Source organism: Squalius cephalus (genome assembly GCF_949319135.1).
Source record: "Squalius cephalus genome assembly, chromosome: 15".
Lineage (NCBI taxonomy): Eukaryota > Metazoa > Chordata > Actinopteri > Cypriniformes > Leuciscidae > Squalius > Squalius cephalus.
Genome location: NC_137136.1, coordinates 26570608 through 26585112, shown reverse-complemented (window position 1 = coordinate 26585112; position 14505 = coordinate 26570608). Strand labels below are relative to the sequence as shown.

General features: G+C 36.3%; 2 protein-coding genes across 3 annotated transcripts in view; one reads left to right on the top strand and one right to left on the bottom strand.

Annotated features, from left to right (window-relative positions):
• adcy2a (adenylate cyclase 2a) overlaps positions 1-6948 on the top strand; it is a 150430-nt gene extending 143482 nt beyond the window's left edge. Inside the window, exons 20-25 of the mRNA XM_079895302.1 lie at positions 2733-2891; positions 3319-3465; positions 3723-3830; positions 4629-4743; positions 6126-6250; positions 6507-6948. Coding sequence (XP_079751428.1) covers positions 2733-2891; positions 3319-3465; positions 3723-3830; positions 4629-4743; positions 6126-6250; positions 6507-6659 — 807 coding nt within the window. The 3' untranslated portion in view covers positions 6660-6948. The remainder of the gene's footprint in view (positions 1-2732; positions 2892-3318; positions 3466-3722; positions 3831-4628; positions 4744-6125; positions 6251-6506) is intronic.
• A 1584-nt stretch (positions 6949-8532) lies between these two features.
• dnah5 (dynein, axonemal, heavy chain 5) overlaps positions 8533-14505 on the bottom strand; it is a 167262-nt gene continuing 161289 nt past the window's right edge. For both annotated transcript variants that reach the window (XM_079895299.1, XM_079895300.1), the window contains 3 exons: positions 13407-13559; positions 11067-11298; positions 8533-9370 (listed from right to left, as the gene is read on the bottom strand). In XM_079895299.1, the coding sequence (XP_079751425.1) occupies positions 9219-9370; positions 11067-11298; positions 13407-13559 (537 nt within the window). In that variant the 3' untranslated portion in view covers positions 8533-9218. The remainder of the gene's footprint in view (positions 9371-11066; positions 11299-13406; positions 13560-14505) is intronic.

Here is a 14505-nt window from a genome sequence, read left to right as displayed (position 1 = left end):
GTGAGTAAATTATGACAGAATTTTCATTTTTGGGTGAACTAACCCTTTAAATCTAAGGATTCAAATAATTTTCCCACCATGCAATGAATGGCATGAAAACAAAATTGTTTGTTATTTGTTTATCTATAATTGTGATAATTTTATGAACAATTTATCCAGAAGTTGAGGTAAATCCAGTATATCTCATTTTCCTGCAACAGTTTGTTTGTTTCTTTTATCTTTCACTGTCTCCAGGTTTAGAATAAAGTGTCATATTACATGTTCTGTGAAAGTACTGGGATTTAATATTGATTTGTCATTTGGTGATTTTGTTTTGCTTATCACCATGATTTTTCTCATCATTATGAATTTTTAATTTTTTTTAAATTTTTTTTTATTTAAGAAATTGATACTTTTATTTAGCAAGGACACATTCAATTGTAAAATACTAATGACAGTAAAGACACGTATACTGTTACAAATGATTTGTTTCCAGTAAATGCTGTTCTTTAAACTTTCTGTTCAAAGAATCAAAGACACTGAATTTTGGTTTGCACACTTTAAGCAGCACAACAAGAAGGTTTCTTCAGCACCAAATCAGCATTTTAGAATGATTTCTTAAGGATAATGTGACACTAAAGACTGGAGTAATGGCTGCTGAAAATGGAGATTTGCCTTCACAGAAAAATAACAATTTGAGATATACTACAAAAGAAAACAGGTCCTTTAAAATATTAAAAGGATAGTTCACCCAAAAATGAGAATTCTATAATTTACTCACTCTCAAGTTGTTCTAAACATGTTAGAGTTTTTTTCTTCTGTTGAACACAAAACAAGATATTGTGAAGAATGTTGACAGAATTTTCAATTTTGGTTAAACTTTTCCTTTAATGATATTTTACAATATTACTGTTATTGACTACATTTTTTATCAAACAAACCCAACCTTGATGAACATAAGAAAAAAAAAAAAATGCCTCGGGTTACGTATGTAAACATGGTTCCCTGAGAAGGGGAACAAGACACTGCATCCCCTAGAGGACACTTTGGGTAATGCCTCAGGCATGACCGGTGTCTGGAGCATGTGTGAAAACACGTCAATGAACTTGACATTGGCCGATGACAGCAACGTACTACTGGTGCAACTGGGATTATAAAAGGGCACATGTAGAACACGTCATCAGCTCTTGTCTGAAGGAGATGTGTGCAGGAATATTTGAAAGCATGGCAAGGAGATGCAGTGTCTCGTTCCCCTTCTTACCCCGGATTTCCACCAACTGCGGAACGGCTGCGGATCGGCTCCGCTGCGTGTCGGCTCCGTGCTCCGCCGTCCTTCAATACCCACCAGGTCCGGATTTGTTGTGGAATGGCTTCGGCCATGACTGACAGCTGAAGTCCTGAGGACCCACGAGATCTCGCAAATTCACGTATGATCGTGCGATATAAATGCTGAATTGCTGCGGAGCTCTCCGGCATCCGGCAAAAATAGAAGCTCTGCGTATCTGCTCCGGAGTGCTGCGGATCGCCGGAGCTGGGACGGAGTCGGAATACAGCCATTTCGCAGTTAGTGAAAATACAGACATTGACTTTAATGGAAACCTATTGACTCCGCCGCCGTTCCGCAGTTGGTGGATATCCGGGGTCAGGCAATCATGGTTACATACGTAACCTGCGATGTTCCCTTTCGAATGGGAACTCGAACTGTATCCCCTAGACTAGAGGACACTTTTGGGAACGAATGCACACGCTGCCATGCTGAAGGGATGAGTGCCTCATCGGCTGACATTAAAGTCAAAGACTCTAAAGGAGTCACCATCCCTGAGGTACACACCAGCGGCTGTCGTGACTAATTCCTTATGGCCAAAGCCTGAGCTGCATACCCTATCAGAGAAAGTCTCAGGCTGGTGCTTGTAACAGATGTGTAACAGATGTGGATCTAATAAGCACTTAGCAAATGCATCTGACCAGCTTCTAAAGCTAAACGCAATTAATAATTGCATTTGTCAATCGTCAACACTAGTCCATGAAGTTTTGCCCGAAGTGCAAATATGCAATACGAACTGTGACAATTCTACTGACAGGATTAAGTGTCTAGTGCGCATTTTTACTGAGACAGGCCTGTCTATGGAGACCGAGTTTGTAGTGGATACTGGCTCTGCGGTTTCTATTCTGCCAGAGATTCTTGACTCACCAAACGCAGTGTCATAAACGCGATGTGCAAATGCTTTATTCTGGTCCCTAAAGAAAATAATTAAGCCAGAGCAGAGCTCCCCACCATTACTGATCACAGTGTGTTTATATACATCTCCCTTCAAGAACTGACAGCACTTAATCTGCTCTCAATCTTTCACACACACTGAGACAAACGGGTCCCAAAGACAAAGAGCTGATGACGTGTTCTACAGGTGCCCTTTTATACTCCCGGTTGCACCAGTAGTACGTCATAGGCTTTTGCCAGCCAATGTCAAGTTCATTGTCATGTTTTGACGTGCTCAAGACTGAGGCATTACCCAAAGTGTCCTCCAGGGGTGAGTTTCCATTCGAAAGGGAACCAAACTTTTAAACAAAAAAAGAACAATTGATGAGGTTGATGGGGTCAGCTCATGTTTCAAAAGCATCAGTGTAAATTTATGTATGTGTTGTGCTTTGAGAAAAAGATTTTCTTTTAAAAATAAAGATGCTCTGTGTGGTGTTTTTAACTGAAATAGCGCTGTGACCTCCAGTCTCTTTACCTCTGTGTCCTCTTGTAACAGAATGAATATTACTGTAGGTTGGATTTCCTGTGGAAGAACAAATTCAAGAAGGAATGTGAGGAAATAGAAACCATGGAGAATCTCAATCGCGTTCTGCTGGAGAATGTTCTGCCAGCCCATGTAGCAGAGCACTTCCTGGCCAGGAACTGGAAGAATGAGGTAAGAATGTAGATGGAAAGAATTTCTATCAACTTAAGAATTTCTACAATTTGTATACTGTTTGTATGCATCTAAATTCATAACATGCTGAAAATAGTATGAGATTCTGAACTTCAAAGGTACCACAAAGGTGTACTGCAAAGTTATAATATGTCCTAATACTTTCATACTGGCTTACACCAAGTAAAAGTACTTGACCAGCGCAAACAAACTTGTGATATGATTTAAAGCACATCTGACTATGGCTTGAATTTAGATGCTTGGGAGTGCTTGACAACTGCCAGGAGTTTTCTTCTGTTGAAATTAATGCTTTGAGGGAAAATTGATTGAGATTACACTTTTTAAATAATGTTTTATTTTTGTTTAGTTTGAAAGTCAGTCTTCAGATATTTTATACCTGAGCTTCCTTTTCCTCTGTGAATGACAGGATCTGTATCACCAATCATATGACCTGGTGTGTGTGATGTTTGCTTCTATCCCGGACTTCAAAGAGTTCTACACAGAATCCGACGTAAACAAGGAGGGTCTTGAGTGCCTCAGACTGCTCAACGAGATCATTGCAGACTTTGATGAGGTAACGTATCGCTTCATGTATTTTGTAGGAAAAAAAAGAGCTGGTTCCTTTTTTACTCTTGAACTTTTTCCCATTGAAGTGTACTTCAAACTTACTGTGGTGTGCAAATTCTGCTGGAATAGCATTCACTCATGAAATTCATCTGATTTTGTCAAAATTGAAATGTTATTACCATGATGCAGTCCTTTTTCACTAATCAGTTTTGATGGTTTGTTTGATGTTAACTCTGCTATGGTTATGTTGTATTTCCTGTGTAGTTGCTCTCTAAGCCAAAGTTCAGTGGAGTGGAGAAGATAAAGACCATTGGAAGCACATATATGGCAGCCACTGGACTTAATGCCAGCCCAGGACCAGAATATACACAGGTATCAGGAATGTATGGATTCAATCAAGTCTGTCTGTCTGTCAAATTATACAAATGTTTCATGGGAACATGACTTTGTCTACTTTTATTCATCTAATATAATTTTCTTGTAATTCTTGTAAAATATTGACAACTCTACACTATTAAGATATATGAAGTAAGTCAGTGGTGTGAGTTCATTATTTGGTAACACTTTATTTTGATAGTCCACTTTAGACATTCTACTTACTAGCCTATAACTAACTTTGCAACTACATGTTAGCTACCAGTCATTAGAGTATTAGTTGACTGTCTGCTTAACACTTTATTTTGACGCTCCCCCAACAGACATTCTACTGACTATAATTAACTTTGCAAGAGCATGTCATCTTATTCTAAAGTTAAGTTATTCATAGTTAGTAGAATGTCTAAAGTGAACTATCAAAATAAAGTTAAACTAGGGCTGTCAAACGATTAATCGCGATTAATCGCATCCAAAATAAAAGTCTGTGTTTACATAATATATGTGTGTGTATGGAGTATAATTATTTTCTATATATAAATACACACACATGCATATATATTATATATTTATATAAATTATATATAATATAAATATATATATACACAGTATATACATGCAAATATTTCTTAAATATATACATGCATGTGTGTGTATTTATATATAGAAAATAATTATACACCGTACACACACATAATATTATGTAAAAACAAACTTTTATTTCGGATGCGATTAATCACGATTAATTGTTTGACAGCCCTAAGTTAAACCCATTGTTTTTGCCGTTCGTGTTTGTAGGAGCATGACAGGCAGTACATGCACATTGGTACCATGGTGGAGTTTGCCTTTGCACTGGTGGGGAAGCTTGATGTCATCAATAAACATTCCTTCAATGACTTCAAACTCAGAGTGGGTGAGTGAAAACAAAAGATTACTATTATTGGGGTCTGAGCATCAATGGCTTATGTAGAACATACGGGGATGCAATGGCCATGTCTCTGTTAAAAAATGCTGTAATATGAGTCTTTAAGTGTCTCTTATATATTATGTAATATATTTAAAAAGAGACAAATAATACAAATGAACAGTGATTCATTGAGTTTTAAGCAAATGTTTTCAACATCATTAGGATATATAAAAATGAATGTAAATTGTTATGATATATTAGCTTTTTGGAGATTGCAGATTTATTTGCAAATATATATTACATTTTCTATGTATTTTCTATTTCTATACATTTTTTTTTTTGTAGTAAGTCTACTGAACCATATTCACAGATTAAAATCTATGAGACCTAAAATTATTTTTTTGTATACTCTGGTGGACAACATTAGTATTACAGCCTTCATCTATCATTCCCATTCATTAATATAAATGGCTAATCTTTTAGAATGTTCAGTTAGCCCCCTGAGCAAACAAATAGTCATTATGGGACAATCCCACAAATATATTGGTCTATATCTACAGTAAGACAATTTTTTTTTTTTTTTTGTCAGGGGTATCAGGTGGACACTCAATTTGTGCAAATCAGACAAACATCCTAGGACAAGTTCAGGCATTTTTTTAGGGCAGAAAAATGACGACGACGACAATGGTCCAAAACATACATCTAAATCAACATGATGCAATGGATTTAGCAAAGAAAGATTATCGGCCCAGACCTAAATCCTATAGAAAACAGAATAAATAGAAACAGAAAAAAATAACAGATCTGGAACATTTCACTTTTATTTTGCCTCTGTCCCAATTTATTTTGGAGTGTGTTGCAGCCGTCAAAATCAAAATGTTTACATTTACAAAATACAATTAAGTTGGTCAGTGAAAACCCTGGATTTTTCTTTTTCTTTGTACTTTTGTTAAATAAAGGTTAAAGAGATTTAACTACAGTTCTGCATTATTGCTGCTGCTGCATAGCAAGTATGGATTGCTACTGGTAATAGAGACACGGACATGCTGCTGTGAGCATGTAAGATGCTGCTGCGGTGCCATAATTAGACATATATAAACCCCGTAGCAGACCTTGGCAGGTGGAGCTGTGGGAGGTGGAGGGTGTCAGAGGAACTCTTAATGGCACGCTGCAGGACTAGCTTACAGCAAACAATGAACTAGACTGTTTAAATGTTGAGCAAGCAATCTCATTGGCTGCAGGATCAGCAGAGGCCAATCAGCTTGTGCCATGTGTTAATGATGTAATTGCTTGCAGATTGCAGGTAAAGAACAGCCTCCGCCCTCTAGAGTTTCATGACTGAAATAAATGTAATTTGCAGTAACCTGTATATCACCATCCATCTGCAGGTATTAATCATGGGCCTGTGATAGCTGGAGTGATAGGAGCTCAGAAACCGCAGTATGACATCTGGGGTAACACAGTGAATGTCGCAAGCAGAATGGACAGCACAGGAGTGCTGGGAAAAATACAAGTAAGATAAGATGCCCCCCACCCCCAAACTATATGTGTGAAGTTAATAAAAGATACAGAACCATAAATTCTTGTTGATTTCACAATCTTTAAATTGCCTCAAGTCCTTTTAATAGATATTTGATTCAAGGTAAAGTAACACTCCATGTGAAACCAGTGGGATTCTAGACAGAAAAATTGCTCATGCTTTGAACAACGTGCAGTGCATTGACTCATTAATACATTTAATTCCTTTGTGTGCGTGTATGTGTTTGCAGGTTACAGAAGAGACAAGTCGTATCTTGCAGACGTTAGGCTACATGTGCACATGCAGAGGAATTATAAATGTGAAAGGGAAAGGAGAGCTCAAAACATACTTTGTCCACACTGAGATGAGCCGGTCGTTATCCCAGGGGAATGTAATGCCATGAATCATACAACACATGTAATGAACTGCAGACATCCACAAAACAGGAATAAAAGAGACATTTGTAAATAATTGTGCCTAGTCTTTAGATGCACGAAATATTGGATGTATTGAAAGTGATACCATTTCTACCGTATCTCATAGGCAGGGTTTGTGCACAGGGTACTGTAAATATGGTAGCAATTATTTTGTAAGAAAATCAAATATAACAAAAAGTGTTTTGATGTTTTAACACCATTTTTTCTTTTTCTTTTGTAAAAACTTCATTAAACTTTATATGTACTTGTCTTTTTTGAGAGCATCTTTATTTTTATGTTTGACAAAGGTTTGATATATTGTAGTGCATATTACAGAATACAGGAATAAGCTAGTACTTAAACTTTTTTGTGTGTCACTGACATGCTGTGCATGATATGTGTGACATATTTACACCATTGGCATATAGATGTAGCTTTGGACAGTAGCGCCAAATCCCTATAAGAGTTGTGAATGTAATATAGTATTCTATGTTTGTATGTCTGTGTCATGTTTTCATTCATAATGAAAATATTTCCCGTTATGTATTTCATTAACAGAAGGTGCACTGTTTAGTTGCTCTTTGCAACCTCAAACCTTTGTGCGCGTTCTATGTGAATTGGTGCCGGACCACTGCCGTCAAGTCCTGAGAGGTGTTTGTACATTTTCTCTATTGCATTATTGTCTCAAGTGGATAAAATATCAGCTGAAACAGCACTACAGGTAGATTGTTAGGACTTAATATTTACCCCTTTAATGTATTAATTGTTCAGTTGTAGTTGGATAAATGAATGAGGTCTTGATGTGGCCATGTCTTCGAAAAAGTTTAGAGCCAGTTTAGGACAGAAAATGGATGGATCTTGTTGATCTAAGAAGGGTCACAGGGATCTCAGACCATAAGAAGGGAAACACCCTGTCCAGATGGGGGAATTGTGGGGGAAATTGGAGCATAAATACCAACACATCAAGGTCCTCTGGTTCTGTCGGGACTCAAAGCAAGGACCTCTTAACTGTGAGACTACTGTATGCTATAACACCCCGAGTTACAAGATGTTGACTTAAAATGATTTAATGAAATTAAATTTTAATGACAAGATAAAATAAGAGCTGCACAAGACCATTTATTTCGAGAGTTTTTAATCAAATCAAACTTTTAAAACGTCTTTACAAACAGCAAACAATGGAAACGTCTTACATATTTGTATTCCATTTTCCTGGGTCCTGTTCCACAAAGCTTTAGTAACTTGAACCAAGCAGCTGTGATCACAGTGACATCTCTGAAGCACTTCCCGTCTCTGACATTTCAGATTAAAAGAGTTTAGAGAACCACGCTTTATTTTTAGAGATGGACAAAATTAGATTTTTTATAATTGAAGAGATGTAGATTTCCATCTGGTGATTTCATTTGTTCCACTTTAAATTATATTTTTGTACTTTGCCTTTATCTGCTTTAGAGTTGGTGTAACATCTAATAACAGTAATTATATGATGCTTTGGTATATATATATATATATATATATATATATATATATATATATATATATATACACATATATATATATACATATATATACATATAGTTGAAGTCGGTCATGCTCTCAAGAGAATAGAATCGCATTGTCTTCATGTTTCATGTGACTGAATGTCATTTTCTTCAGAAATAATTACAAATTTGTATTTAATTTAGTCAACTTGCAATAATCCAATAACCAATCATGAGTTTCTTCAACTTTGTGGTACAGGCCCGTGTTTCAAACATGCTTGATGTTTTCTTTTCTGTGCAAGGATGACATTTGATAAAAAAGATTTCGGTTACTGTGAAGAAACCATATATGGAGAATGGCTGCATCCAAAAAGCATACTCTCCTGAGTAGGTACTTATTTTGAAGTACGTACTTTGTGAGTGCTAAAAAAGTACGCTCTATATAGTATGAATGTAATCCATACACTTATCATTATCATGTGACCTACCAGCATCGCTTCACTGCCATTCATAAATTCTCTCCCGTGGCCTCATCATGGGATAGTAAAGTGTCCATCGTATGCACAATTCAGGATCTCGTCTGAAGTAGTACTTTTTGTCTACTCGTTTATTAGTACTGTGAATTTGGACATCTTTTGTCATATATTGTTTCACCTATATAGTAGGGAAGTATGTGATTTTGGACGCAGCCTCTTTACCGGAGATGAAAAAATACACAAGACTGTTTACTGTAGGACAAGCATGAATACGCTTCAGCTGAGCTGTTAAGCAGCAGGCTTACATTTGGCCTTTAATCCACAGGTTCATGCATTTAAAGACGAGACACAGCAGATGGTCTTGAGAGGCACTCAGAAAACTATATGACAATGTGTGACTTGACAATATTTATGATGGATTCACAGGTTTAGATCAAGGCTCCTGTTGCGGTTCTTAGAATCGTATGTGTGGTGTAATTGAGAGCTGTACATGTTTTATTCAGATGCTCAGGGTAAACATCGGTAAAAATACAGAAAAAGATCAGAAAGCCATCAGGGCACATTTGTATATAATCATTTTAAAAGATGATTATTTGACATCACACAGCAGGGCCACTCCTCTCAGGATCCAGTATTCTGGAGGCTGACTGGTTCTCAGGTCAACAGCTGCGATATAGTTCAAGTCTGTTCGAACAGGTTTCTTATATATTGGACTTGAGTATAAGCGAACATCTTTGACACCTGAGGAAAGATAACGATTCGGTTCATATATAAAATGAATGCAACGTTTTGCACGCTTTTACTACAAACACATTTATGGAAGATTGTCTCTACCACGGAATAAAAAGTAAAGTAATTGCTACTTTTTCATCTCACAATTCTGACTTTTTTTCTTGCAATTGAGTTTATATCAAATCAGGGGCCGTATTCACAAAGCATTTTATCTTACCACTAGGAGTACTCCTAAATCGCACTAAAAGATTTTAGCTAGGAGTTTTCTCTTAAAAGTTATTCACAACACCTTTCAGACCTAATCTTAGTAAAGAAAAATGTCAACTCCTAAACTAAGAGTGAGTCTTCGTTGCTATGGATGACGTCATTACTCATGCACGAGCTTGACTGAAGTGACCACCTTGATTGGCTGATGATTGTAACGCGGGAATGATTCCAAACACCTCCCCTACGATGATGAGTGACAGGTGACAGGTCTGAGAATGTGTGCGCTACACAAGTAGTGCGAAGGACGGAAGATGATGAATAACTGAATAAATAGCCTAAATGAATAAAGAGTAAGGCAAAACAAATAGCCTAGTAGCCTAATGAAACATATGGATTGATGCAATATCTTTGCAACATTATTGAATTAATCTGTCACTATATGCCTCTGCCTACGTTTGCAAAGAGAAGAACATTTTAATTTGATTCACAATGAAACGTTACAATTAGTTTACATGCAATGAGTAGCCTAGTTTTGGTTGTTGTTGGTGGCGTTATTGCATCCCTAGTTATGCCTACAATGCAAAATTGTTCCCTCGCGATTGGAAACTGTAGCCGCCGCATACAGTACGCATTTCAAAACATCGCAACGTGAAATGCCACAAAAAGCGGTTTGTGAAGGTCTTAGCGAGTTAGGAGTCCTCTCGACTTCTTTTAAGCTGTCCCAGGCTTAGGTGCTACTTTTAGGGCTAAAATGCTTCGTGAATTACTCTTAGTCAAAAAAATTAGGAGTCCTAAATTTACGAGTGACACGCCCATTATTTTTAGGAGTTGCTCCTACTTTTTAGCCTTAAAATTCTTTGTGAATACGGCCCCAGATTTTTGATGATTATGCTCATAATTGCAAGTTAATGTCACAATTCGGACATTACAACTGCAACTGCGAGGAAAGAAAACTCTAGCACAGTGTTTCCCAACCCTGTTCCTGGAGACATGCCAACACTACACATTTTCAAACTCTTCCTAATCAAACACAGGCAAGGGAGATATCTAAACTGTCTACTGTCGATGTGCCTCCAGGAACAGGGTTGGGAAACACTGCTCTAGCATGCTAAAAATAATGCTCTAGCATTCACTAGCATTCTACCATTTCAGCCAAATATAGATATAGTTGGAAGCGTCTGGTTATAGGTGGTAATCTTTGAATTATTCTTCAACCAGATTAATCATATATTTGACGTTACAGACTTTGAATTTGGGTCCACAAAAGTGTGCCACACAACATCCCACTTTTATTTTTCATCTCTTTCTTGTCATTTATTTCTGATTGAACATTGGAAGGTTATCCATCAGTTTTAAATGGCATTTTGTTGTTCTACTCCTTTATTTGAAATGTTTCCCTTCCAGTTGTACCAAATGTTTGCTGTTTGTCTTTGCATTTTAAAGTATTGAGGTATTCTTAACACATTATTAAAGTATTTTATTTATATATAAAACTCACCATTGTTCTCTGCATACATCCTGACCACAGGCATCATCTCGAACAGTACTTTGGGTTTGGAATCAATGAGCTTGCAGTTCCTGCGGTCCCAGCCAGCCCCTTCCAGGTAGAGACCGTAGACATACACCCCCTCTGAAGGAGGCTGCGTGATGTCATCCTTCATCCATTTAGTAACTTCATTACACAGAACCATACGGTCCAACGCCCACCCCTTGTTAGCACGAGTGATCTCCTGTCGAGTTAGTGACATGATTAATAAGTAGATCTGCTATATATAATTATAATTTAATATAATATAACTGAAAAAAAAACCCCAAAAAAAAAACCGGCATGTCTCAACAGGTAAATGTTGGCTACTTTCAATAAGAGGTCCAACATATTAAGACTAGTTTTAGCTGTGTTGCTATGTGTCATGAGAGTTAGACAAGCAACTGAGGAGACTAACACTCTGTCTAGAGCGAATACATCTCGCTTAAAATAAACCCATTCAACGTTTGCATTGGTCACTTTTTTTGACATTATGCACCACCCAGCATATATATATATATAAATATATTTTATATATATATTGTGTGTGTATGTATATATATATATATATATATATATATATATATATATATATATATATATATATATATATATATATATTCAATATAATTCACACAATGTATATAGTCATTCAACTAAAACCAAGCAGCATATTGTGATAAAAAAAAAAAATTACAGCTTGCATGGAATAGTATTCATTTTAATTAATATTGGGCACCCATCCTGTTTTCTGTTCTCAGCTGTGTTTCTGTATATATAAAGAGTTTCTGTTATATATATATATATATATATATATATATATATATATATATATATATATATATAACAAAATCAAGAATTTTTTGTTTTTCCTGCAATGCAGCGTCTGGGTTCTTTCCCTAAGTTTATTCTCAGAGCTGCAGGTGTTGGCACAGAAACACAGCTGAGAACAGAAAACAGGATGGGTGCCCAATATTAATTAAAAGAATCCTGTTTCATGCAAGCTGTTTACCCCCAAGGCATTAGCTAGAATGCACCCCACTGAGCAGTTCCCTCACAGCCCAAAACACCTCTAAACTCACCATTATTGATTCTTCTAGGGATAACATGCATTTAGAGACTAATCGGCCACTCGAACAAGCATGTAAAGGGAACGTTTAACCCAGATGTCTGACATAACATATTATTTGGTGTAAAACATCAATAAAATTCAAACAGGATGCATCGATATTCTGTTTAATCCAGTAAAGCCTGGCATACAAAATAATGTCAGAATTTTTTTTACTTTTTTTTTTTTTTAAACGGAACAGTTTATTCAGCCTTTAGACAAAATATATTTTTTAAAAGTTTGCATAGGTGTTTTTTGTTTAGTATCATATTTGATACATCAGGCTTTATTGGCTCATATGACATAGTGAGCACCTCACTTGAGAAAAAAAATATATTCAGAGGCCCAAACTGAGCAAAAATACGGAATTACTCCAGTTGCTGATATTTATATGGCCAAAAAGTAAGATTCTGATAGCTGGTAATGTAAATCAATGAGATTTTTTTATAACAGTAATGCAGACTATTAAATAAAAATCATATAAATATGTCACTCTTTATCTCCCAATAATATGACTTATTAAGATGCCATTTAAATGCTTAATGATCTGTAATTTTTATTATGGGGGGGTGGGGGGGGGGGGGTAATATTGTGTAATATATATATATATATACACAGTATTATATATTGTGTATATAATACACAATGATTGTGTATTATATACTAAACATATAATACACTGCAATACAATGATGATTAAGAGATGTATGTACAAATAAACGTTCCTCAAAATCATGATGTATCATATTTGAAAGACAATTTTACCATGTTTTTTTCTAAAACATGATTTGTGGATAATCAAATAAACCCAAGTTGCTTCCAGTAAATGTTTATCTTGAAATATTACTAACAGTATAAAAATTATTCTTACATTTACTTGATAAAAATCACTGTTTGTATACCGTTTTTTAGAATTAACTAAAAGGTTTTTTAATTGCATGAAAAACTATCAGAGGGTAGCAGGCATGTAGTAGACAGTGTACAACAGGTTGTTTAGCAAAATGTTGTTTATAATTTGAAGGCCTTACACATTTGGATATCAAATATACATAAAAAGATACTCTAGGCTTTATAGGGTTAACATCTACCTCCTAAAGGACAAAATTAAAACTTGTTGTTGAGGAAAAACAATCAGATCAACAGATCAGGAGGGAAATGAGTACAAGTGTATGTTTAGCAGAAGTGTTCATGTGATAGTTACCCACCTGTCTCATAGCTGTCAGGAAGCCCTGTGGGTTGAAGAAGCCTGTCATCCAAAAGCAGTTGGGTCGTCCCTCAAAAATCCAAGAGTGGAACTGCCGGTTACGCTCCAGCAACTCTGTGAACCAAAACCCCAATGTGGTAGAAGCCCAGGAGGCCTGCATACAGACACACACACACACACACACACATACACACAGGCAGAAGGTCAGCTGAGCAGAACCACAGTTAACACGCACAAAGACAGAGTGACACTTAGCAAATCCAGATCTTACAGAGATGCTTGAGGCTCATGGCTGAACTCCAGTCGACACACACAGATACACACAGAATAGGGTTTTCACCCTGCTCTGGGCTTTCAAGCACTAACGACTAAAAACCACCATAAAGTAAAAGAGCTCTTTATGTGAAGATTTTAATAGTCAATATTTATGTATCAAGACAGATTTGACATGACAACAACAGTGGGAAAGATTTATAGTGAATAACAACTTACATTTCTGTTCAGCACAGAATTCTGTTGTATAGCTTCAGAAGACTTGGAATAAAGTCTACACTGTACACTGTAACAAATTAACTACTTGTATGGTTCTTTTATTGTGATGTTTTTTGTCCTTTTTGCAGTTTGTCAGGAAACCATATGCATTGTCCTCAAAATTTCCCTTTTTGTGATCCAAGGAAACTGTTTCATACGTTTAGCTTGAGACAAAAAGACCATACTTTGGATAGGCTTACACCGTGTAAAAGTACAAAACAGGGCATATACATGCACAAACAGACATTATAAATTCACATATAAACACACATGTTCAGATGCAGGGTAAGTTACAGCCTGATTGTTATTCAGCAGGCGTTTTCAATTAGCTCATGATTAGTTCAGCTTGAGTAGCATTTGAAAAGCAGAGTTAAATGAAGCTGTTTTGCTGCAGGTGAGCTGATGAGGTGTTTAAGAAATTTGAGCCCTGCACCTCTGGGTTTGATTTTTCACATTCAAGATGACGCACTGCTCCTTAGATCCAATAACTATCTCATCACAGTGAGAGATTAACAATACAGTTCACAGGACAATCATTACAATTAACTAAAGGGAAAATATATGGGAAC